The sequence below is a fragment of the Trachemys scripta genome, chromosome 1, assembly GCF_013100865.1.
Source record: "Trachemys scripta elegans isolate TJP31775 chromosome 1, CAS_Tse_1.0, whole genome shotgun sequence".
Lineage (NCBI taxonomy): Eukaryota > Metazoa > Chordata > Testudines > Emydidae > Trachemys > Trachemys scripta.
Genome location: NC_048298.1, coordinates 307,303,296 through 307,330,787, shown reverse-complemented (window position 1 = coordinate 307,330,787; position 27,492 = coordinate 307,303,296). Strand labels below are relative to the sequence as shown.

At 41.6% G+C, this 27,492-nt stretch overlaps 1 protein-coding gene across 13 annotated transcripts in view; it reads left to right on the top strand.

Annotated features, from left to right (window-relative positions):
- The window catches only part of ZMYM2 (zinc finger MYM-type containing 2), a 185,597-nt gene that overhangs the window by 102,284 nt on the left and 55,821 nt on the right, over nt 1–27,492 (top strand). For all 13 annotated transcript variants that reach the window (XM_034758789.1, XM_034758797.1, XM_034758798.1 and 10 more), the window contains 2 exons: nt 5,098–5,214; nt 11,953–12,103. In XM_034758789.1, the coding sequence (XP_034614680.1) occupies nt 5,098–5,214; nt 11,953–12,103 (268 nt within the window). The remainder of the gene's footprint in view (nt 1–5,097; nt 5,215–11,952; nt 12,104–27,492) is intronic.

Below are 27,492 nucleotides of genomic sequence, written 5' to 3'. Positions count from 1 at the left end.
AATACAGCTGAACACGACGGTCTTCCGCTCTGATAATTAATTCTGAATTTGCTTCATTTTATTCACAAAATATGAGATTCCCTGACAAAAATGAGGGACACTCAGCCACCAAATGCATGTGCAATGCTTCAAGCAGTGGGTGATGGATTTACTTATTTAATGAACCATGTGAGCAGCAGTACTACAAACCATGTGATGGATTAAATAATTGACTTAATATCATACTCCGTATATTCTTAATGTTTGCTAATGTAAATTTAGCTTCACCTTTTTACCCATTTCAACAGTAATAGCTAATATGTGCCTAGTAGTGTACCTGTTTTTTCTTTAATAGTCTTTTTTAAGTGAATCCTCTCAAACTGGGATTTACTCAGTTAAAATGAGTTTGAATGAATTAGTATTAGCTATTATCTAACAATTTGTCGTCCAGCCACTCTGTACAGTTTGCTTTTACTCCTAAAGGGCTGAAAGTTTTGCAGAAAGGTGTGAATATAGGGTTCCACCAGTGATTTTTATTTTTACTAGTCATGGGTGGTTCTGCACTGTTAAGAGGGAAATTCAAGGTGATTTTCCTTTGATCAATCCCTTTGATTCAAGATCTTATTCGTTCACTCTACTCTTAAAGTAGGTTGCTATATTTCCCACTCTGATAATATATCTTCTCTTGAATAATCCTTTCATTTTCAAATAAAAATTACTTGATAACATATTAAAAGCATTTGAATAGTTCACTTGAGGTATATGCCATGGCATTTATGCTAGTACATGAATACTGTTCTCCTTTCCTTGAGCAGTTGAGTGTAACCATTCATCCTTGTGACTGAGAGAAGACCAGGAATGTTTACCTAAGGCTGTTGTTCCATAGGTGGTTGCTGGTGAAACGCTATGCAAGAATGTCTGAGGCCTTTCCATATATCCTAAACATACTGCTTGGTCTTCTGAATCTAATAATGTTTCAGGGTTAAGTATAAAGTTATTCGTATATCATATTAATGTTTCCATCCAACATTGTGCTGCCATTAAGTCCACTGGAACAACTGAAGGTTTTTTTTTTTTTTTTTTTTGGTCATGTCTGAACTTGATATCTAAGGAAACTGAGGCTGGAAATTCCTTCTTTCTGAAGATGTGGTGCTGCAGTATGAGCTTGCTAGGTCATCTTGCCAGTAGCATCAGTCCTGAATGGGCGTAAAGTGCCTTACTTAAATAGTCTTGTCTTTCGCCATGTCTCGACATCTTTTTTTCTAGTTTTCCAGTTTTTGAGTGTGCCTAGAGAGGGTGCTGGATCTAGTAGGTTTCAGACTTTAAGTAGAACATCCTGTAATTTGTTGCCCATTTTGTTGGTGGCCAGGTAGTATGCTGTTCTCTCTTGTCCTCTACCATGGAATGCATGTGATGGGAGGTTGGCATGTTGGTGGCGGAAATCCATGCTATGAGTCTGATAGTAGTAGAGAAAATATTTCACATTCCTGAACGGAGGCTGTAATGGAGGTAGTTTTTTTTTTCTTTCCCAGTGCTGTAAGGTTGTTGAAATTTGCTTGTGGAACAATCCTGGGTGGATGGGTGACTGATAAATTAGCTCTTCTAAGAAACAAACACATTTTATGCACTTCGATTTTTGTTTGTTTGTTTACATTATTTCATTGCTTGGAGCAATTTGATTTTTTTTCTGGGTTGTTCATTTTATCTTTGTCAAAACCAGAAAAACTTGGTGTGCTTACTACTGTTTGGACCTCTTAGAAGACTTGTAACACATGCATTCATATGCAAAATTGCTACTGCAATTTGAACTGCCCTTTGCTCAGAGCAGCCCTAACTTTCATGTTATTCAGCACTTCATCACGTTCCACCAGTTGCAGTGCCAGTGTAGAATGTAAGGGCAGGGTTTAGCAATTGCATTAGTGCTTTAGTCCTCCCAGTGCAATCCCAGACTGTTCCTGTTTCACTCTTCAGTGACAGTTTGACAGTTTAGAGCACTGGCTGTGTCACCTGTTAAGTTGCTTGGATGGAAGCCTGATTGTGGTCTCTGATGGTCTCATCTGTGCCTGGCTCTTCCTATGTCCTCTGTATTCAGGGCAAGCCTTCGAGCAGCTGCAACGAAACATGACCATTCTTGGCTCAGATGAGAGCTCAACAAAGAAGGGAACAAATGTATAATTTAAAATACAACTTTAATACAAATATTAATAAAAAATAACTTAAAGGTGCCTGGAAAATTTTTTTAATGGTCTTGTGCCCTTTTTTTTGCTGCTTGATTTATTTATTCTAACTGTAGTACACACTGTTTTAGATGTTTCTCAGACATTCAAGAAGGATGTTCTCTTTGAGCAGCTTGCAATGTAAGGATAGACTGAGTAAGGGGAAAAAACAATAAGCAACTTATAAGTCCACTCAAAAGTTAAAGAAGACGACATTAATTGTGAGTAGGGTAGAGGGCTTATAGATGGGCTCAGTGAGGTATTATAAATGGCCTGAAGGATTATTTTGATATTTTAAAAAAATTCTTTGCTTGTTTTTTATTTTAGAAATATCAGGAATGTAAATTCTGGTCTTCCGTGGCAATCTCTGGTAGACCTCTGTGGTGCTTGTTGTGAGCTGTATTTTAATTGAAGATGTGTGTATATTAAAACTCGTAAACAACAATTTCCATGATCTAAAATGTTAGTAATTAAACTTTAAATATTAATTAAAAACAAATTTTGAACTGTCTGACTAAAAATCCCTCCATTCTCAACTCTTTAATTTTCACTTTTGTCATGTAACTATTTTGCTATTTATCCGGTCACTTGTCTTCCAGCCTAGACAGGACCTGAATTTCTAATATATAAAGAAGAGCAGGGGAACATTAAATAAAATCCTTTCAGGACTTTTATATATCAAAAGAAGCAAAAAAGCCACATAACCAGTTTTTTCAGATCGCCTTTAACATACCAAAAAAAAATATTTTCCTTTGCCCTCCCTTTTTTAGTGATTTTTTTGGAAAACAAAAATGACAAAAATCAATGGTCAGTGGTCATGAACACACACCATTTCTAATGTACTTATTGCCTATGGGTTGTCACAAGTGCCTGTCAACTGTTTTAGCAACATCCAAAGCTCTGATAAAAAGGAACCACCTACCTCTGCATGTTGCTTTACTACCTCCTCATTTCCCAACCAGTGCAACTCCCTAGGGCCTCCCCTGTACTTAGTGGGGGAGTGGATAGTAGGGAGAGGAACAGAATGGGGAGTTGAAGGACCTGGAGAGAGATCTTCTCTCTAGACTCAGACTACTCTTTCCTCTGGATCCTGGAGAGAAAAATGCAAGAGAGGATTTTCAGTAATAAGACAAAGGAAAAAATCAACAGAACAAGAAAACTTAAACTTAAAAACCCCCCATACTATTTTACTCCTTGAACACCAACACCCAAAGGCATGATTGCTTATCAGAATAAACTGTGGTCACCAGTCCAGTAATATGTGCCGGAGGAGCTGCTGACTTTGTCCTGGCATCTGCAAGTATGAGGATGTAGCAACTTGTAGATCCTACTCTTCATAGCACTTGCACAACTCTCAGTGCAGAATAGAACTATTTAAAGCAGGCAATAGAACAAGCCAAAATGTGATGAAGTTTAAATAAACCCATTACATAATACTGCAAAGATCTGTGCTGGACATAATGTGACAGGTGTGAAGATTCAGAGGCCCTGAAATGCTTGCATGGAGTACTGTTTGTGGACATCGCACTGGGTTCAAGTTATAATGACGCAGTTATCTGAAGAAACAAAACGTAATCTTTTCTATTTGAGGTTAGGCCAGTTTTACTCTGAGGCCTCATCTACATTAGTACACACCAGAGTGAAAACTCATGCAAACTCCTGATGTTGCACTTGTGCAAAGTTGGGTCTTGCACCAGTCCAGTGTACATCAGTATGTTACTTGATTAAGATGCGCCAGTGCTGGTCAGTTTTATGCCAGTATGAACTTGGAAGTAAACCCTGAACTGGCATGGCTTTTGAAATCAGATGGAGCAGTGGTAATGAGTCCATTATTGTTTGAAGTTAAAGCTTATCCCAAACTTTGATTAGTTCCCTACTTTTAAAAATAAATAAATAAATAAATGTTGCAAACTTGTTATTGTCCTGTTTATAATCTTTCTCTTTTGGGTAAGGCTATTAAGAAGGTGGGTGTGGAGAAGGTAGTGCTATCTTAGATTTCTGTGACCACCTTTGATTGAGACTCTGGCATGACCACAGCACAGAGAATAGTTGGTGGTTGGTTTAGTGAGGTTTAAAGGCTTCCTGTACATCTCCAGATGCAATACAAGATGTCTCATTTCATCTAAAAGCCCTAAATGGTGTGGGATCTGGTTACCTGAGCGAGTGCCTCTTCTTGCCATGACAGTTGCGTCCATTGGGACACAGCTTGTATTCTCAGTAGATTGCTCTCTACTCTGCCATTTATTTCCTCATCTGATCTGCCAGAACCCAAGTTTGACCATTTAATACATTTCTCCATTCTCAGGCTTTTGCCTGAGGGCAGGGTAGTGTTAATCTGCCTTGTTTTTTCTTTTATTTTTGGTGGAGGGCGGGGGTTCTTTATAAAGATTGCTTTGTCTAGTTTCTTTCATATGAAACCTCTGATATAAATGATAGTTTGATAATTCTAAATGGGAATTGTTTATTTCAAGCTACATGACTGATTAATTGTGTCAACTGATCCGTGGTGGGGAGCAGAGGGGAAGGATGCTCTTCAGCTTTATGCATACACACAAGGAGCAGCCTAAAGAGGTCCTTAACATTGAGTATAGTACATGGGAATATATGAGAAACAAGACTGAAGATCATCAGAGGTGAAACAAATAGATTATAGCAAGAGTAGTAGATTGTGAAGAAGAGGGAAAGACCTGTAAAGCAATTGAGAGAGGTGGGGAGAATCAATCAAAAGTGGAAAGATTTATCTATTGTATCTTCTACAAGGAAAACTTCTGAATTCAATAATATAAAAACTCATATTGTCGTTAACAGTGTAACTTAAATGAAACATATTTTAATTAAGAAAAATGTAAATTTGTATAACACACTTTCTACAGTGATGTGTATATGTTTTTATATTTTTCAGACTCTTAGTGTGCAGTCTTCAACCAATGGTCAGTTTGTGTCTCCAAGTGACATTCAGCTGAAATGCAATTATTGCAAAAGTTCTTTTTGTTCAAAACCAGAAGTACTGGAGTGGGAGGTATGTTCTGCTTCAGTATTATCAAGGAAGTAGGGACTGGTTACATGTACTTGCCAAATAGGTTACTTACAAAGAGGTTTTTAAACCTATATTTTGTTTAAATGTGTACCTCTGAATAGTGGGGTAGTCCTTAAAGTTTGAATAACTTTTCTTTTTAATGTTTTAATTAGCAAAAATTGGGGTATTAATCATGTTTGTGTTTTACTGATGGAATCAAAAGGTTTTGCGAGAGAGTGTGTGCGCGCACATGTGCATGTACTCAAATGACATATTATCTATAGCAAAAAGGATCTAGAATTTAAAGTAAAAGGTAATTCTTATTTCTCACCTCAGCTGTAGAGGTTGAAGCCTGCTTTTTCTTTGAGTAGTTGCAGACATGTATTCCACTCAGATGTATGCATGCCGGTGCTGGAGAACTTGGCTTAGTAATATCAATTGGGTGGTGCATGCTCCTTTTGGCCCGTTGTAGTTCCTCCTAGGGCTTTTTAAAGGTGGTGCCACTCTAACCCTCCTAGGTTCCCTCTCAACACCCACGGCTTGAGTTAGAGCATTTTATGAGGTATTTACCTCATATATTGTAGTCTGAGAGTTCTCTCTCTCTCTCTCTCTCTTTTTTTATCTGTAGTTACAGTTAGTAGTAGACCCCTAGTGTTAGATTAGTTAAATAGTTGTTTTTTTTGGATGGTGCAATGCCTTCACAAGGTTTCCAGTACTGTCCCTCATGTGAAGTAGTTACCTGCAGCAGTCCCCATTATCAGTGCGTATTGTGGTTGGGAGAGGGCATATCAAGGAGAAGTGCTCCATTTGCAATTCCTCTATCAGTTTTAGGCAAGCAGTCAAATTGGCTTTCCTGTGGAGGTCAACATACCAGTCATCAACTTCCATACCAATTCCCTGCCATTTAGGGACAGATTGTCCCTTTTCTACAGTGTTTAGGAAACAATAACCACAGATGTATGGATTCTCAGCATGGTAGGATTTGGTTATGCCATCCAATTCCTGTCTGTCTCCCCCCCCCCCCCCTTCAAACACCCCAACTTTGTCCCTTTTCAGGGAACCCTTTCATGAGTCAGTGCTTCTACAGCAAATTGAGACTCTGCACTTTGGGAGCCGTAGAGGAAGTTCCCATTCAGCATCAGGGAAAGGGATTCTACTCCCATAAATTCCTGATCCCCAAGCCCCATGGAGGGATGAGACATATTCGGGACCTCTGAGGTCTCAACAACTACATCAGCAATATGAGATTCCATATAGTAACCTTAGCTATCGTTCTCCCAACATTAGAGGAGAATGTCTGGTTTTCTGTCCTCAATCTTCTGGATGCCTGCTTGCCATATTCCTTTCACCTGTCCTCCAGTGACCAGGACTATAATTATTGATGCCTCCACAATAGGTTGGAGGATGCATTTAGGGACATTGAAAGTACAGGGGTGCATGAACAGAACAGGAAGTTTCCCTTCATGTCAGTGTCCTGGAGCTTTGAGTGATTGACAATGCTTGCCTGGCCTTTTGGGATTAGATCAAAGGTGTGCAACGATTCACACACTTAATGACAATACCACTACAATGTACTGTGTGAACAGGCAAGGAAGAGTTGACTCCAACCAGCTCTGTCAGGAAGCCATGATGTTTTGGCATTTTTGCATCGAGGAAGACGACATTCTCACAGTTGCACACTTACCAGGTTCACAGAATCGGGTGGTCAGTCATTCTGCAGGAATTTCTCCAAAGTCACCAATGGTCTGTGAAGGGCTGTATGCTGAGGTTCACTTTCAGAAAATAGGGCATTCAGACAATTGCCCTGTTTGCAATGAAAGACACCAAGAAATGCAGTCAGTTTTACGCTCGAGGAGGTCTCAGTCTCATTAATCAATGCCTTCCATTTGAATTGCGTATCAGCCCTGATGTATTCATTCCCCCAGATCCCACTTGTCCCTCAGGTTATTCACAAACTGAAGTCGGATCCTGTCAGCGTGATACTCATTGCACTAGTTTGGCTGAGACAGTGCTGGTTTTCTGACCTTCACAATCTGTCAGTTTGACCTCGCAGATTTCTTCCCCTCATTCCTTACCTGTCGACACAACACCATGGTCAGATATAGCATCCTGTGCCAAGCAGTCTGCACCTAATCGTGTGGGTACTTTATGGTTAGATGAGGAGGAAGAACAATGTTCTCAAGCAGTGCAGCAAGTCCTATTTCTTAGGAGAAATCCTTCTACTGGGTTTACCTAGTGTGGTCATTGGCTTGGGGAATTCAACTGATGCTAGCACATATTCAAGAAATTTTGGATTGCCTGTTACAGCTTAGGTCTTCAGTTCGAGCTCAGCACTTTATCCTCTGATGCAGGGGAAGTTGGGATTTTCCAAGTACATGATCGTTATCTTTCTAAAAGGTCTTGTCCTCATCTTTCCAGCTGTAAAAGAAATGATTCCCTTGTAGGACTTCAGTACTATACTGGCTGCCCTCATGACTCCTCCATTTTGAGCCACAGCAACTTGCTCACTGTCTCCCCTTTGCCAAAAGACAGCAATAAAAATAAAAAGCTATAATTACTATGTGGAGAGTTAGTGAACTGCAAGCCTTAATAGTTGAGCCTCTGTATCCAAAAGTAGTGTCACAGTTTCACCAAGCCTCACTCAGATGTGAACTAGCAGCATCTTCATTCCTTGGATATGAAATGAACATTGGTATTAGATCACTTAAGGCATCACCAACTTTTTGTCTCTTCTGCAGATCAGATGAAGGGTCAAAAGGTTTCCACACAGTTAGATTACTTTCTGCATTACGACAGCACATGGAGTTGCTCAGACCACATCTCCATGGAGACTGGTGGTTCATTTGTTGAGGGCCCAAGTGACTTTGGTCGCATTTCTCAATAACGTTTTTTCTTCAAGTGCTAGTCCCTCTATGTATTCCGCACATGGGTATACACATGCGCCATGCACCTGAGTCTGGAAGTTTTTCCAAGCAGTGTCCATTGACCCGCACATGCACAGTATCTCCCCTTGTGCTTTCCCGTGAGAGTATAAGGGGTGGTGCAGGTCAACATCACTCCAGTTCCCTCTTACCACCACATGTTCCCCTTCGCTCTTCTAATCTTTAGAAGCATTACTGTATATATTTACTATAAATAGTTATCCTGTTGTTTAGAAATCTTAGTTATACAATGGCCTAATGCACATATGACAGTTTTTGCCAGGCTCCATTTGTGGTGTCTACAAGCCTGGGTCCACTCCACCTAACAGGCATCACGTGGATTCCTGAGTCACTGTTCCCTCAGAAGTTCTTGCCTTTCTTGGTTGGTGGTCCAACCCAGCCAAAGTCATGGTGGGGATCCCCTCCAGCTCTCCCATACCAACAGCCTCCCTTACAGGAGGGGTGCTCACCTGGACTGCCATGCAGACGAGGGGTCATGGACACCATGGGAAACCAGGCTGCATATAAACTTGCTGGAACTCAGAACAGTCCACCTAGCCTACAAGGCCTTCCTTCCCCTCATACGTTCCCTCTGCTTGCAAGTCCTATCAGACAATATCATCATGATGGTATATATAAACTAACAGGGAAGAGCGAGATCTTGTCCCCCTCCTGCTTCGAGGTAGTGCTACTGTGCCACTGGTGTGTCAGGAATCAGGTTACCATACAGGTCGCATCCCTCCCAGCTGCTCAGAACTACCTGGTGGACAGACTAAGTAGAAGTCTCTACGTAGATCATAAATGGGAAATACACTACACAGGTCTGACCAACATCTTTCCGCAGTGGGGTACTCCCCTATTGGACCTGTTTGCGTCCCAGATGAACAGAAAGCAGCCAAAATACTGCTCCAGTGTGGCAGTAGGCAGTGACTCATAGGGCGACACTCCTGTTTCCCTGGACGAGCAGCCTCTGATATGCCTTTCCCCCATTCCTCTCAGACCACAGATTCTCTGGAAGATTTGCCAAGACGAAGCCGCCATCCTCTTCCTAACACCCTATTGGCCAACACAGTTCTGTCCACACAACAGCCCATCAGGATTGGCCCATTCCAGGTTCTCCTGACACGAGACTGCGGAAGGCTCAGGCTTTCCAACCCAAGCTCACTAAACCTCACAGCTTGGTGTTTGGATGGATGTCGGACATAGTACACTTGTACTCTGCCTCGGTCCAGGTAGTCCTTAACCAGACCAGGAAAGAGTCTTCAAGGACTTACTACCAAGCTAAATGATGCCCCTTTTCTTCTTGGGTGTGCCACTACCACCATTCCTTCACCACGGTAGACCTTCTGGTTATCCTCGACTATTTCCTCGCCCTAAAAACACCAGGTTTATCCCTTAGCTCGCTTCGTGTACACCTACCAACATTTAGCACCTTCCTTTCCCTGGTATAGGGATGCTCTATCTTCATGCCCCTGATGATCGTACTCTTTATGAAAGGCTTGATCAGAAACTTCCCGCCCATCAAGTAGTCCAGGCTTCAGTGGGACCGTAACCTCATCCTGTCAATTCTCCCAGGTCCACTCTTCAAATCTATGGCAACCTGTGCCATGACCTACCTCACCATGAAAGTAGCGTTCTTAGTAGCCATCACTTTGGCCAGGAGAGTCAGTGAGCCATCAGCCATGATGGCAGACCCTCCTTTCACAGTATTCCTCAAGGAGGAGGTCTCCCTTTGGCTACATCCCAAATTCTTCCCCAAGATGGTGTCCGAATTCCATATCAACCAATCAGTTCACTTACTTGTATGTTTTCTATGGGTATGTCTACACTACCCGCCGGATTGGCGGGCAGCAATCGATCCAGTGGGGGGTCAATTTATCGTGTCTAGTCTAGACGTGATAAATTGATCCTTGAGCGCTGTCCCATCGACTCCTGTACTCTGTCGCTGCGAGAGGTGTAGGCAGAGTTGATGGGGGAGTGGCAGCAGTCGACTCACCACAGTGAAGGCACTGCAGTGAGTAGGTCTAAGTACATCGACTTCAGCTACGTTATTCATGTAGCTGAAGTTGCGTAACTTAGATCGATCTCCACCCACCCCCAGTGTAGACCAGGCCTAAAACCTCTTTCCTCTCCTGGGGACAAGAAACTGCACTCTCTTGTCGTCAGACACGCCCTGGAGTTCTACCTGCAGAGAACTAAGCCCATTAGAAAGTCTCTGAGACTTTGTCGCAGTAGCAGAAAGATCAGAGGGCCTAGCCGTATCCTTCCAGAGAATTTCGAAGTGGGTTTCAGGATGTATACTAGAATGCTATAAGATAGCAAATCTTCCGCTTGCAGGGGTATTACAGTTTACTCAATGCAAGCCCAAGCAGCCTCCACAGCATCCTGATCAGATTCCATTGCAGGAGATTTGCAAAGCTGCAACTTAGTGATCTCTCCGCACGTTTACAGCACACTATGCCCTGACTCATGTGACAGCTGCGGATGCAGCAATAGGAAGGGCTATATTACAAACAGCTCTGCTACCAGCATCTGCGCACCCTCCTCCACTCTGATCACTGCTTGCAAGTCACCCATGTGTGGAATACCCATAGGGACTAGCACTTGAAGAAGAGGTGGTTACTTAACTGTAACTGGAGGTTTATTGAAATGTATGGTCCCTTTCTGTATTCCACTGCCTGCCTTCCTTCCGCTTCAGACTTGATTATGTTGCAGTAAGAGGAGGAACTGGAGTGGCATCAACTCGCACTGCCCCTTATACCCTTCATCAGGAGCACAAGGGGAGATACTGTGCACATGTGGGTCAACGGACACTGCTTGGAAAAACTTTTGGACTAAGGCATATGGTGCATGTGTGTACCAATGTGTGGAATACAGATAGGGACCACAGATCTCACAAAAACTCCAGTTACAGTAAGTAACCTCCTATTGGATATTTGCTGGGGTGGGGTGCAAGCTTGTCTGCCATACATCCTTTTACCAAACACTACATTGTTAAAACTGCATCTTGATCAGATGCAAACTTGGAAGGGCAGTTCTGTGGTTGCTATTAAGAAGATTCCGAGCCCCATCTCCTTCCATTACTGCTTGTGAGTCATCTTGGTGGAATACATATCTGCAACCACTCAAAGAAAAAGTGGTTATCTACCTGCTCTGTAACTGTTGTTCTTCGAGATATGGGTGCAGATGTGTATTCCATGATCCACCCTCTGTCCTCTCTATACTGAAGTCTCCAGACTTGGATTCCAGTGCAATGGAACTGAGTGGGGTCAGAGTGGTGCCAACCTTAAATAACCCTGGGTGGGCTATGAGGGGCCAGAGGGCATGTGTGCAGCCCTGATGGGTACGTCTAAGCAAATTGCTTTGGTGACTGGCTGCATGCATACGAGTGGACCTCATGTCTGTATCCACATCTTGAACAACAATTATAGTACAGGTAGGTCACAGTTATCTTCTTTTCCTATTCAACTACTCTGCTTTAGAGATTATAGCTGATCTTAGATCATCTTGAAACTTGTCTGTAAATTGAAAGAGGAAAATAGTGCTGTTTTTTAAGATCTACCAATATGTATTCTTTCTCAGTTGTCACTTTCTCCATGTGAAATACTTAATGACAAATAACTTCTGTAGCATTGAGTGTCAGTTTAATCAAAAGCTGTTACCTCTATTGGTAGAGGTCACACTACCTCGTATATACTTGGATCTTTGCTCATGCCACATTTTTTAAACATTTGAGTATTAAAGGCATATTCTTGTTTAAAAGTTGCTCTATGCCAATCTTAATACTTAACCCCTTTTTTATACTTTATTTTATGTTTAGAACAAAGTATACCAGTTCTGCAGCGGAACTTGTTCTGATGATTATAAGAAACTGCACTGCATAGTTACATACTGTGAATACTGCCAAGAGGAGAAAACACTGCATGAAATGGTGAATTTCTCTGGTATCAAAAGACCATTCTGTAGTGAAGGTATGTTTTTTCTTTTTTTATGATTTTGATCTCATTTATTGTATTTTTACTGTAGTCTGTTTACCTTTGCTTTATGATGATGAAAGTTTTCACATTAAAATATATTTTAAATACTACCTTATTCAGCAGTATTTGAGCTGGAACAGCTCCTGGTGAGTGGGCCTGTTGAAGCCCTGAGACACTCCAATGTTTTCCAATCTGTTGAGTTTCTGCAATGCTCATTTCAGGTTGAAGAAGACTGGGCCAAGACTCTTTTAAATAAAAGCTCTTCAGTGCCCTACACCCTTCTCCATCAAGAAAGGTTGCTTTTGAGACCTGGGTGGCCCCTACACAGGGACTGAACAAATTTTCTGTTTAGCAGGGTAGATAAAATTTGATGATTTAAAAATAAATCGGTCTTTTTTATTTAAATTAAATGCAAGTTTATTTTTTTAAATAAAAATTGACAACCAGTGTTAGACCATAATAATTTTAGGCCTTATTAACATTGTTTGAATTAAGTACGAAAAACAATATAAGCAATAGATGTTTGCTGTTAAATTTTAAAGAAAGTGAAACCACTGAATTGATGGAAGTCACTGGCTATGCACCTGGAATCAGAATTTGTTGAAGTGCTAAACCTGCTTTTGACAGCAGTATTCTCTTCTGCAGATGCAAAGAGACTATTTTCTTTCTTTCAGTTTATTCAGCTAATTCAATCTGATGACTCATTTATTCATAGTAGAGAAACCAGTTGGGTGTTGAAAAAGCAGAAAATCTTGTTTTCATCTTCCAGTCTGTGAATAAAATATAGGTGTGAGGATGCGATCTACTAGTTATAAAATCTTGGTGGACATGGTGGCCAGAAACAGTCAGTTCAGTTCGCTAACTATAGAGAATACTTTCTTTATGTAATAAATCATTTGGTTTTAAATCCAAAACATGTTTTGATAAACTTTTTTCTTATGTATCTCGCAAATTTAAGGTATTGTAGTTTTATTAATAATTTTAAAAAATTTAAATGCTGTTTCTGTGCATTTTTAGTTGAATTTGAATTTCCATCCAAATAAAGCTTGACACAAATCATAAGTAAAAAATTAATAATTTAGTGAACGCTAAATATATAATTCGCCATTATCTAACATAACGAATATGTAAAAATTAAGAATGTGAATAAAAGTAAGTTAAGATGCATAATTGTTTAAATGTGTATAGAAGATAGTGTAGCCTTCTGGTTAGCAAAAAGAAGCACCAAATTTAGTGCAAATCAACATGTTTTAATAGTTGTCAACCAGTGAAAATTAACCTAAGTAGTACAAATGAAAAATCACTTTATATTAAGGTTTTCTGATTTAAATCATTAAAATTGGTAATTTAAATTTTGGTTTAAATCAATCCACCCTGTTGTTCAGACTTTTGAAAGAAGATAGGTGAGGTAATATCTTTGAATGGACCAACTTCTGTCGACAGAAGGTATAAGCTGTTGAACTTCAGCGAGCTCTTCCTTTTCTTCCCTGTGAAGCTCGAAAGCTTGTATCTTCCATCAACAGAAGTTGATCCAGTAGAAGGTATTACCTCACCTACCTTATCTCTCTCATCTCCTGGGACCAACATAGTTACAACAACCCTGCAAAGAAAAAAGAAATCAGGAACCAGGAAATCATTTTTACACACAAATAGATTATCAAAGTCCCTTTCAAGCTATAGTTTTCTGTCTTGATAGGTATTCATTATCATTCAGTGGTGGATGGCACTGCCCGGGGAAGGTGACCCAGAATCTGTGCACTGGTTGCTTGCTTGCTTGCTTGAGGATGTTCAGTTTATAACTGATCACTTCACTTGTTCAGTCAATCATTTTAGTTTCACAATCCGTCTAAAGAAAACTGAAGGACATGCTGGGGAATGGACATGTCTACCCAATTAAGATCAGCAATGCTCCTCTCAAGTCTGAAGTTTTGCTACGTAGGGATATGCTGTCACAAAATACCACAATTGATGAGATTACCCATTTGGAATGCTGTCACACCACCTATGGAATAATAGGGTATCAAAATAAACTCTAAACTAAATGTCTGTCAGGAGTCGTGCTACAGTGCTTCTATATGGTTGTGAGATGTAGACTAGATCATTAGGATTTAGAGGCATATTTTTCCTTTGATCCTTTGATGCAGTGATCAGATTTAACCATAATTTTGCAAACCCTGCCCAGAATTCTCTTCCTCCAAGTAGAGCAAACAGTAGGATTCAGATTTCAGTTTGTAGTAGAGCCCTTTTAATATAAAATCTTAAAACCAAACCAAAAAAATCTTGCTGTTTCGTCCTGTTTCTTATGCCATTTAATCCCTCATACTTGTACTATTGGGGCATCCCGGATTGGTACAAGAACTTTAATTACCATCTACTGGCCTACCCCAAGCAGTCCAGTTGGAGTATTCGGAGGACAAAGATGATCCGGATCTAGTGGTTCTGGGAGCAGTTTCATCTTCTTCTCCTGATGAGGCAGTTATCCTATCTTCATGGTCTCTGGCTGATGAATTCAGGCAATATCAGGAACTCCTCCTGCACAGGGTGGCGTCCAAGTTGCAGATATAACTTGAAGTTCAGGAGCTCCAGCATAGATTGTGAGGCATTTTACAGCACTCAGGCCCCAGTTGAGTGCCCACCTGATCAATGAGGTCATCGTGGATCGAGCAAAAATGGTGTGGCACACTCCTGCGTCTTGTGCTCCCACCTTAAAGAGGGCAGAGAAGCACTACTTTGTTCCATCCAAGGGGAGAAAGTTTCTATTCTTGTACCCACCGTCTAATTTCTTGGTGGTACAAGCAGCCACTGAAAGATCCAGGCTGCAATGCCCAAAAACAGTTCCCTCAAAAAAGGGTGCTAAATGGCTGAATCTCCTGGGAAGAGAGATCTTTTCCTCCATCTCTCCCCAATTCAGGATTTTGAATTTCAAGGCTCAACTAGCTAAATATGATTTTTACCAATTATATGCAGTTTTTAGATTTTAATGACAAGCTGCTTTAGGAAGATAGAGCCCACTTCCACTCCTTAATTAATAAGGGCAAATTGGTGGCCAAGATTTCCCTCCAAGCTGCAGTATATGCTGCAGATGATGTGTTCAGAGGAATGACTATGACCTTCCTGGTTACAATCCTCAGGTTTCCCTAGGGAGATAAAGAGCATCATTCAGGATCTGCCTTTAGATAGTTAATTTGTTCCAAGAGAAAACGGATGAACCTCTCCACTCCCTCAAGGACTCAAGAACAACTTTTCACTCTCTGGGCATTTATACCCTTGCCTCTATGAGACACCATTGCAAGGATACAGAGTGAGACAACCCCCTCAACCTTTTTACTACCAGCGCCATCAGGAATCGCCACATAAGTGACACAGCGTGCACAGGCTGAGACACACAGGTCCTGCAACGTCCACTGCCTCACCTCACTCTAACCTTCAAACAAAGAATTTCTTTTGATGAGACTGCTGAGACCGTGTCTCTTTATTGATGCCACATCATCCTCCCCTCTCAGTTTTTTGATGGCTGCCTTACCAAATTTGCCTGCAAGTGGAGGATCCTAACAACCAACAGATGGGTACTGGAAATGATTCATTGCAGCTGTCTGATGGTGTGTTTGTCAACTCCTACCCACAAACCCCCTCCCTATTTCCTTTTCAGCAACCAGTCTCATGAGAAAATTCTTTCAAGAACTGGATTCCTTTCTCTACTGGGGAGCCATAGAAGAAGTTCCACCTCAACATCAGGGGAAAGGATTCTTCTCCCCATACTTCTTAGCTCTCAGAAAGAATAGGAGATGCAAGGCTATTCTCAGGCTGCACTGATTAAATATATTCATCCAAAAATTAAAATTCTGCATGATCACATGGACATCAATAATTCACTCCCTGGAAGAGGGCACATGGTTGGTGGCTCTTGACATGAAAGACACATACTTTGTGTAGCTTGAAAGCTGTTCTCTTTCGCCGATAGAAGTTAGTCCAATAAAACCCCGCCTTGTCTTGGCATACTTTCACATAGACATTTGCCCATCCCAGTGAAGGTTCCTCGGGTTCCTCTTTGGTCAAGACCATTACCAATTCTGGGTTCTTCCATTTGTCCTAGCCACAGCACCCAGAATCTTTACAAAAGTTTTTTTTCAGTGGTGGCAGCTTGGATGAGACGGAATGAGTTCACCGTCTTCCCATTGGCTCCTAATGAGCAGATCATATGAGGAAGTCCAGTTGTCAGCCTGATTCCTGTTCCACCTATGTTCTTCTCTAGAAGTTTGTGTCAGCTATGAGAAGTCCATGTTGACCCCTATGAGATCCGCAAACATCATAGAAATGACCTTGGACTGTACCGCAACAAGAGCCTTTCTATCGAGAGATTCCATTCCCGGGGCGCTCTCATAAACCAGGTCACCTTCAGGCCCTGGGCATCAGTCAGAACGTGCCTGTCCCTCCTCGGTCTTATGGCCTCATGCACACATGTAAAACATTTCTCAGACTGCATCTTTGTCTTAAAACCTGGTTTCTGTCTGTCTACGCACCACAGCAGGGCAACATCAATGCCAAAATGACAGATCTGTTTAAGGTTCCAGACTCTTTTGTCCAGTGGATAAAGCCAAAGAAAGTTTGAGTGGGGATCCCTTTCCTAACACTGACACCTAAGACTACCATAGATTCTATGGAAAATTTGTCATGACAGAGCATGAGTCTTCCTTATTTCATCCAATTTAACAAAACAGTTCTGGTTCACAGATGTATACTGAAGCTCTCATTTCGTCCACCCATAAGAATCCATCCATTTCTGGACCTTCTGACATAACACAAGGACATCTTCAGGCACCCTAACCCGGAACTGTTGCAACATGTTCCAGAGTGGTGCAATCTAGTCTAAATTAAAGTAGGAAAGATTCTACCAGCAGATGTTTTTCAGATAAATGGAAATGTTTTCCTTGTTGGGGTCAATGATAACTGGGATCCCTTATATTCTGGCATATCTACTTATCCTTAAAACTTTGGGTCTTTCTTTAGGTTCCCTTTGGGTTCACTTGGCAGCAATCAGAGTTCATTCTCCTGTTGACAGCCACACTATCTTTTCTCATCCTGCAACAACTAGATTTTTGAAGGGGCATCTTCGATCCTTCCAACCGTTGGTGAAACTCTCATCCCAGTGGGGCCTGATTTTTGTTCTTTGCTCTCTCACCAGACCTCCCTTCAAACCTTTAGCCTGATGTTGTGTGTCCCATCTTTCATTTAAAGTTACCTTCTTGCTCGCCATAACATCAGCCAGAAAAGTTAGTAAGCTGTGATTACGCATACAGACCTGCCACAAGCTACAAATTATTTCCTTTCATCTTTGCTCATTGCACCTACAACACTCAAAAGACAAAGGAAGCACCATTGGACTGGGAGGGATCCTGGCTGAAAGATCCAGCCAGTAAGACTGCAAGAGAACATATGGTTAGAGAGACCCTTTTGCTTTGTTCACTTAACTTGTTAAATTAGGTATTAGTTTGTATTTTACCTTTTATTTCTTTGTAACCAATTCTCCTTTTATGCTTCATTACGTGTAATAATTTAAAATCTATCTTTCTGTAGTTAATAAACTTGTTTTATTGTTTTGTCTAAACCAGTGAATTTGGATTGAAATGTTTCGGAAACTTCATTTGAGGTAACAGGATTTGTGCATCATTTTATTAATAGAAAGTGATACAGACTTTCTATGAGCTTGTATTGTCCAGAAGGACAGAGCTGGGCAGTACAAGATGCACATTTCTGGGGACAAGTCTAGGACTGGGATTTGCTGGTGTCACTCTGCAGTGTAATTCATGAGTGGCTAGCTAAGCACTCATGCAGTATAGCTGGGAGTAATTTACATGCTAGAGGCTATGTGTGAACAGGCCAGGGGTGGTTGCTCTCACAGTGAAGCAATGTAAAAGGTTCCTCAGATTGGAGAATTGAGGGGACACAGCTGTTCAGTAGTCCAGATTGTACCTGGATAGTGTCCCAGTATCCAACATGTATATTATAAATACAGAGTGTGAATAGCCAAGTAGAACAATCAGATAACTTCAGAAGTCCTGTTTGCTCCTAAAGAATAAAAAGGTCAATGTAACTTTGGTAAACTTAAGTGCAGCTACTGCTGTTCAATTGAGGGTATGTCTACACTGCACTATAAATGTGGTTCTGTGAGACCTGGGCTTGTGGTTCTCAGTGTTCCAAGTCCACGCTTGAGCGTTCACACTGCTTTTTAAACCCTGGGTTTACAATTGCTGGACCCAGGTTCAAAGACATGCTAATATTGCACTACTTAGACCTTCTGATTTGGGTCCACAGCTTGAGCTGCATCCATGTTGCAAAATGACAGGGCTTGGACCCAAGTCACAGTAGGACATGGGCTCTGACCTACCCCTCTCACAGGTTCCTGCGACCCAGGTCCTGAGTGCTTGCAGAACCGAGTCAGACTGATTTGTATGTGGACGGAAGCAGGGCTTGAGCTCAAACCTGAGTCAGAGCCCGGGCTTAATGTCCATTATAGACATACCCCAAGACACAGCTGAATCCTTAGAGGGGGAATTCTTACTCAAGGAGTCCCTGGACAGGATGATTGTGGATAGGAGGCCATCCTTGAGAGATGATTGATTCTAAAGGATCTTCACTACAAGCCTCTACAACGTCATACTGTTCTCAAGCTATACTGACTGACGAACTGGAAGATTCTATTGGACCAACAGGTAGAAATTAAAATTAGTTCTTCTGAATAGATCTTCGGATGCCTCCTTTACAGTAGATGAATTCTGGGGCTCATGCTGCTTGCTCTCATCAGTCATGTCCAGTATATTGGGTTAGGAAACGTTGGCTTAGATTGTGAAAGGTAGATGCATATACGTAACAGTTAAACTGCTTCTAAATGTGCAAGCAAAAAACTGCACAGGGAAGTAAAAGTCAGAGCTGTCATGGAAGTGATGGAGGCATCAGAGAAGGAGTTTAAGTAGCCTTTTTCAGAGAAGCAATCCTTTTATGACCATTGCAAGTGCAGCTGTGTTCCCAGCAGGTGCTGCTGGAACAGGAGGAAAGGGGGAACAGACTAATCTCCTGTACCAAACAACAAAACTAAGAGACGTTTCTTAGGAAAGAGGTGTCAGAAATTTGCTCATGTATAAGGGAGGGCTAACTCAAACACATGGGTAATCAAGAGTTTTGCGGGAGGACACTCATTGGCACATAAGACACTAAAAGACAAATTTGTTGTCCCTCAGAGTTGCAGGACAAGCATCCATAAACTAATCTACGCCACTCCCAACTACTTTCCCTGTGGTGGTGAAAGACTCAGGCAGTGGGATACTACATTGTTAAACATAGCAGTGTCGACAGGAGAGGAATTGCTTGGGCATGTAGAGAGCTGTCTAGGGTCTGTACCCAAAGGATTCATGCGTCTTTACTTGCCTAAGCAGTGCATCACTGTCTATAGTGTTATCTATACCCCTGCTAGGGGGGCATGCAGCGTATGTACTCAGCATGCTGCCATAAGGAATGTTAAGTATAGACGTACACACTGTCAGCTGCACAACTAATACAAATAGGATTTCTAAGGCAGGCTCAGGGCATGCCATTATCTCTTCAGATGGTATGTTTCCCTAAGAGAAAGCTGTAAAGGTGCAATGCCGCTCATATTCCAGCCTTAAGTACGAAGTGGAGGGCCGCCACCTTAATGGGCCCACAATAAATAGGAGGAGCCACCCAAAAAAAATTTAAATTAGCCTAACTTCTCCGTGTCAGACTGTTGCTGATAGTTCAGATGATTTCTACAGAGGTGGCACGCAGCCGTGGTACCATTGGAGCAATGCTAACAATGGATGCATGCCTTCCCATAGAGTTAATCTGAACTACCGAATTACACTGGGAGTGTAGGCAGACCGAGAGTTGAAAAAGGAACATAAACTGGTTGTAACTTGGGGCAATCCAACTTGTGCTTAAATTCTAGATATATCTGTACCACACACACACACACACACTAGTCATAATTAACAACACTAAGGTGATGGTACATATGATCAAAGTTGTCCACACTACACAATAAGTATAGTAAACTGTTGAGCTGGGCAGAGACCACGTAAAATCAATTTAAGTCCTGTATACCAAGGATAGGGCTATCTTCGTTGGCAGGATTGGGAGCCAGCAGTGTTGTCCAGGTCTTTTACTCGAGTGAACGAGTCAAGTCAAGACTCCAAACAGACTCAAAGTTTTTTTTTCCCCCTCAACAAGCAGAGAGATCCAATGACAGTGATAGATCTTCTCTTCCAAACATCACCTTTCGTATAACAATAGTCATTCCCAGGAAAGACGTACAAAAAGATTGCAGTAGAACAAGCTGTAATGATGCTGATTGGCCCCAAAGGGCATGGAGGCAATGGTTTTTGGACATAATCCCAATGCAGCTCACCCTCCAGGAATTGGTCCAATACAAGTCTTCTGACATGGGGGTGGGAGGGCGTGGAATCATGCACTAAATTCTAACATGCTATGATTAACTGAGAATTTGTGAGGGATGAATTGGTGCTCCCTTGGATAGTCACAAAGATATTGACACATTCCTATCTTCCTGGAAGAAATTAGTCATTGAAAGAGAAAATATGGACAAAGTTCAGATACTGGTATTATGAAAGACTTCTAAGCAAAGTCAACAGAAGTTAAACACACGGAATTTTTGTAAGGCTGCTTATCTATGGGTTTCAAAGCAAATGCTGTCAAGAAACATACTTTGTCTGTTATGCACTTGATCAGCTACAAAAAACAAACAAACAAAAAGTTGACTGGCTGTGCTAGCCACTGACATGATTCCATATTCCTGAGGGCAACATCTTTGTTGTTCACATTCTTTGGAGCCTTAGTTCTTTTTTTTTTTTTTTAAAGGCACTGAGATACCCATTCATGCTGCTGGGATCAGTCTCTCTGTACTTTTACTTCCAAATCTTGCTTCTTAATCAATATGACTTCGACTAGGAGAGATTTGGAAATATATGCAATATCCATGGAATGAGAATATCCAAACCTTCCACCCGGATAAGTTCATCTTCAGACCTCTGTCCAAATCCCAAGCACTCTAGGGAAGCTGAACGGCATGAATTGACCAGTAGAAGAACCATGAAAATCTGTCTACCAATGACTGGTGGAAATTAAAGTGACCTCATAGTGGGTTGCCACTTTGCATTCCAGGGGAAAAAACTTAAAAACCTCAGTGACAAGCCATTGCAAACGCTGAAGCAAGAGGAGCAGACCCAGTTGTGGATATTCCTGTGCTCTCAATCAGATAGGTGGCAACATCGAAGACAGAATGAACAAATATGAGGAAATTTGCAGAACAGCAACTTGGCCATCAGTACATGTTTTCTCTGAAGTGCCCTGAGAACACATCCAGTCGTGAACAGATTGCTACAAGCTGTGACTCTGTAACATCTATCCTTATGGACTCACAGGCCGTGTCTAAATAGCTAGTTAGTGCACAGCAAACTGGGCATTGAATGTTGAGCGTGTGAGACTGTCAGATGCTAACTGACCACGTCGATCCTGTTTTGCTGTGTATTGGTCAATTAATGTGTGGCAGGCCTGACTTGCTGCATGTTAACTAGCTGTGTAGATAAGCCCAGAATCTGCATATAGTTAATCTTTCTTTCTCTTGGAGATGGTACTCACAGCTATTAACATCACACTGTTGTATGTCTTAACAATCTAGAAGAAGGAAAGCTATATTCTTATCCGGGAATTTTCTTTTTAAGCAACTTCATGTCTGACCTATCCTAAAAGGAGAAAGCTGGATGAGGTTAAAATAGTTTAGTTTAATTCTCTGAAGCTTGATTGAAGGCTTTGTTTCAAATGAATAATGCTGTTAAGTTTAGAGTGTGTACTGCTTCGGTATTTGTGGTCTCTCGGTAAGGTTTCTGAGCAAGGATGTCTCCTCTCTCTTTCTAAGCCCTTTGTAGGGTCAAAGCATTTGCCTGAGTTCAAGTTGCTAAGGAAGAAGAGGATACACACTTTTAAGATTGCTGAATATTAGTGGTCTAAATATCAGAATACTCAAGAAATAATGCTTCACCCTTATTCCCCCCAACATCACTCAGGTATAAAAATTGTGCAAATAGGAGATTGTGATGTTTCTGTAGTTGGTTCAGCCAAACAGAATCTAGCTTACCTTAACAATATTGTGTTGGTTTTTCAGAGCAAACAGGAGTAAAAAGTAGTATAAACTTTCTCAGAAAACAAAGTGGCTTTGACACTGAATGCCAACTGGCTGCACATCCATTGAGTAACATAGTGCAGTTTTAACACTTGTTTCTAACCATAAATCACATTTAACCATAAGATCATTCAGATTTTATATTTCCTAATAGTCTAGACCCTCAAGTTTTAGTACAATGCATAATAAAATGTTTTGCGTTGGGACTCTATAGACCTCTTGTCTTTTTATATAAGAAATCTTAGATTATGTAAATTAAAATGAAAGTACTGGAAAGACCTTAAATCTCTGTATTTTAATTATTCACAAGAGAAGGTGTCAACACTTTGTGGAAAATTCAGTGTCTCATTACAAAATGCTTGCAAATTTATTGATGCGGGAATAGTTTTTGTCATTAACTTTGTTAAAAATATCATAGCTTAAATAAAATGATATAGTAAATTATTTTGCTTATGGGTTTTTTTCCCCTTGTTTTGTTTTTTTGTTTGACCACTAGATGGAGAACTGTACTGAGGAAAAGTTCGTGTACTGTCTTTTTTTTTTTTTTCCTTTTTCTTTTTAAGTGCATGCTTGACTATAAAATTCTAAATTATAGGGATGAAGACAACTGCCTGGCTTGTATACATTATTGCCTTGTCTTCTAGATCTCATTATTGTCAGACTTTAGAAAAGTTCAAATTAATTTTTTTGCTTTTTGTTTCAATTAATTTTTCCTTGTTTATATGTCCCATAGCCACCTTAAAAGGGATGCTGTCAGTATTTTTAATGCCAATAATGTACCTTTTAAAAAGAATATAAACGCCATGCAGAATTCTGTTACTGCAATGTTAAGGTTTACACTTTAATCACACAAATCAAGATGTTTAGCATTTTAATTTCTATAGCAATTTTAATTCTTTTGCTATATTATCCTTTGTTAAATGTCACAAGATATATATGAATATAAAATGTAGATATAGATAAAAGGCAATTCCTGTGTGAATGGTGTTTGCCAAACAGTATGTCATGTTTGTGTCTTGTTTATGTAATGAAAAACCCTATTGTAATTCTTACTTAACTCTTCCCCTTTCTAAGTTGCTCTTGGCTTCTGGACATTTTGCATTGTAGCCTAGCGTCTCCCACAATTCTGTGGTGTGTGGCGCTGTTCCCTTCTCTGCCGTTATAGAGCCAGTTTAGCTTTGCAGAGTAGCTCCTACGCAGCAGTTAGTCATGGTTTGTTTTGATCCTGCTTTATTCTTTTGCCAGTTTAAGGCAAATACGTACTAGCCAAATCCCAGCTTGAGACAGCAATTCCCCTTTACCTTTTCTTTGATGTGAATGGGAATACTCTTATGAGGGGAAGAAGCATTTAAGTGGACAAGCATTTAAATAACTACAAAATGCAACAACCAAAAAATACCCTCACAGAAATACCAACAGTATATGCTGCGATGGCATCCTTAGTGAAGGATATGATGATACCATCAAATAGGGATTTCTTGTCCAAAGGCACAACACTCTGGAGCAATTTTGAGGCTTCCTCAGCCACCGTCAGAGTGTCCTTGGCTACTACATGCTTTGCAAGAGCTACAGTGTTCTGATTGATGACCTAAAGGCCCTGAATGACAGGGACCGTCCTAGCTTCATGTCAACCCTTAAAAATAACCTTATCAACAACTTTTGCCATAGACGCCTTAATGGACACACTGAGGTTCTCAGCCAGTACTATGGCATCTAGTTCAACATCCAAGTGCACCACATATGGCTGCACCCCATTGTAAACATGTCCTGTGCTTTTCCAAGTTCACAGGCTCTGTCTCCTACCTGGAGAGAAACTGGATAAGATAATGGCGGACAGTACTTCCAAACTGAAACAGTCCCTCCCTTCTGCACACATTGCCAAAAGAAGGGGGGCTACAAGGCCAGCAGTAGGCAGAGAGACTCCTTTTGTAAATCCTCATTTCAGAATTACCAGAGGAAGGATGGTAGGTATATCCGAGGAGAACCCCAGAACCATGGAAAACGCAGCAAAAGCAGATGGGGTAGCCAGACTTCACACTTCTCAAATCTTATTGTAATTATGAAAAACTATGCCTCTGGCCTAGTCTGAGTCTAGGAGGCATAATATCCCACTACTTAAAGGAATGTTCCCTCTTTACAATGGACAAGTATGTGAAAGTTTGAGTGAATTTTGGTAAATTCTCTCAAACTAAGGTCCTCTCTACTCTCACTTTATCCAGTTATCGATCTGTAGCAACCGTACGAAACATGAGTTAGTGCTGAACGCGGTCTCTCACCTTCTGGATATAGGAACAGTAGAACTGGTTCCCACAGAAAAAAGGTTATTAGTTCTATACTTGATATTCATCATTTAGACGCATACAGAGGAGGTCAGAGCTGTTCTGGGTCTGAAATGGCTCAGAATGAAGAAAATGAGATTTTGGATAGAAATTCTAGGCTGGATGGCAACTCTCTATCCCACGGGGATTTCCTTGCCTCAGTGGATGTAGCAGATGCTTATCTCCACATGCTCTTATGACTCTTACATATTGAGATCTGGATACAACATGGCTCACTACTGGTACAACTCAGTGTCATTTGGCCTTTCATTGGCTTCCGGAATCTTTACCAAGATGCTAGTAGTGATCATAGCCAAACTCAGGTCTTACAGTACTCATCTATATCAGTTGCTGGACACGGACTGATCCAGCCCTTGACCAAACAAGCGGCTCACAACACATATGTTTGTGATGATCCTTTCCACAAAGGTCCATGATCCTTTCCACAAAGAAAGCTTTTATGGGAGTGGATGTGGATCCATCAGTAGCCAAAGCCTATCCCTCACTGGACACATTTGAGAAATTACAGAAATTGACATCCAGGCTCACAAGGAATCGAAGACTGTCCATATCCCAGTGTCTCCGGCTCACAGGCCTACTGGTTTCATTTATTGGTATTACAACTTGGGCAAAATTCCACATTAGGTGTCTTGCAGCTTCTGCTGAAGGCGGGGACCACTCACCATAAGGCATTCAAGATCAGATGCCAGTCCCTTCTCTCAAATGGCGGACAAATCCAGGGAACGTCCAGAGGGGCTTTCCAGTCTGCCCTGCAGAGTTCCCAATACTCACAATAGAGGTCAGCCTACTGGGATAGGAACACAGAACAGCGCAAAGCATATGGAGCTCCTTAGACAGGAACAAGAGCATCAACTTCTTGGAGCTCAGTGCAGTGAAGTTAGCCCTCCAAAAATTCCCAAACCATCTACAGGGTACTCAAATCCTCGTCCAGTCACACAACACCCCAATGGTGGTGGTGTACCTCAGCAGCCAAGATGGAATTTGAAGCACAGTCCTGTACTTGAAAGTGAGGGCAATTAGTGGAATGGGCAGAGGGGAATATGGCTTTTCATAAGAGCAATACAGACAACGGGAGAACTCAGCCGTAAGGCAGACTGCATCAGGAGACACTCAGACAATAACTCAGAATAGTGTCTGAATCAGGAAGTCTTCAACTGGATTACACAGAAATTCAGCCTCCCTGGCAGATGATGTGTTTGCCACTTACATGACCAGAAAGCCGCCACATTATTTTACCAGGAAAGCAGATTCAAGTTGCTGGCGACAGATGTATTTCCACTCACGTGGCTGAAGGGCTTGCTTTATGCATTCCCACCACTTCACCTTGTAGGAAGATGATTCAAAAGATAAGTCGTAAGGAAGCAAAGGTAATAGTTTTTCTGTGTTTTTATAGTTAGCATAGTTAGTTTAGTTATTCTCTCTCCCCCCCCCTCCCCCCCGCCCAAGGTTGCAGGGGGAGGGGGTGTGGAGAGTTTTCACTCTGAAGAGAGACTATGCTAAGACTTCGAAGGTTCAAGAACTGTCTTCTGCCCCTGTTGCTTTTCTGACAGTGACAAACACTAGTGCTGCCGTTACTGCCTTGGGGAGGATTATATAGCAACCACCTGCAGTATCTGCTGCTCCTTCCCTCCCTGAACTTGTGAGGGACGAGAGCTCCATCTGCAGAAGCATTTCATGGAGCAGGCTATGAAATCTCATTTGGATTCAGGCTGGGGAGACCTCCTTGTTAGAACTACCTAAGACAGTGAGCAGTGTCCCTCTGAGCACAAGCTCCAGAGTTGAGGTAAACACTATTAAACCTAAGAAACCATCTCATGATAGTAAGGGATGTGAACGTAGGCATGAGAACAGATCTCTGTCCAAATCCCTTTCTAAGAGAAAGGATCTCTCCCTGTCTCAGTCAAAGTTTGGTGAGCCCTCACATGTGGGTTGCAAAGAATTAAGCCTACATAAACCTTCTGTCCAAGAAAGAAAGGTAGTGGGGGAGGTTTAGGTTGGATATTAGGAAAAACTTTTTCACTAGGAGGGTTGTGAAGAACTGGAATGGGTTACCTAGGGAGATGGTGGAATCTCCTTCCTTAGAGGTTTTTAAGGTCAGGCATGACAAAGCCCTGGGTGGGATGATTTAGTTGGGGATTGGTCCTGCTTTGAGCGGGTGGTTGGACTAGATGACCTCCTAAGGTCCCTTCCAACCCTGGTATTCTATGATTCTATGAAAAAAGAAGAATCCAATGATACTGGTGCTGGCTTCACCCTAGGAACTTAAGGAGTGATACCCAACAGTTCCATGTGTGACTTCAATGCTCAGATCCTATCTGACAGCTCCAAAGCAGTCTGTGCGGAAACCTCTGAACATCAGATTACTCGGATCCACCAAGTCATCTGAAGGAGCACCCCAGACTACAGGGAGGTCCAAATTCACCTCCTTGCTGGAGGGTACCATTGTTTTGTCCTACCCAGTTTCCCCTGCTATCAGGTCTGGTTCTTTTTAGCAATATCCCTACACTTGTAGAAACCACCTTGAGGGGAAGAATATCATCCCCTACCACAGCCGTAATTAACATCCTCCTGCTAGTTGTTCTGTCAGTGCCACTTGTAGAACCAGGAGCCTGTCATCTCACCAAATGACTCTGATGCTCCAGCTGAGACTTCCCTCCCCAAAGGAAACAAACCTGGTCGGAGACCCAGGAGGGTAGTGGACCCTACCCATCTCCTTCCGAATGTGGTTATGCAGAGGATTGTTGATGGGTAATGTCTTGAGGTCGTCCTTCTTCAATCAATCCCTGCTGGTTTTACTAGGGTCTTTAGGATCTATACCAATGATTCTCAACCGG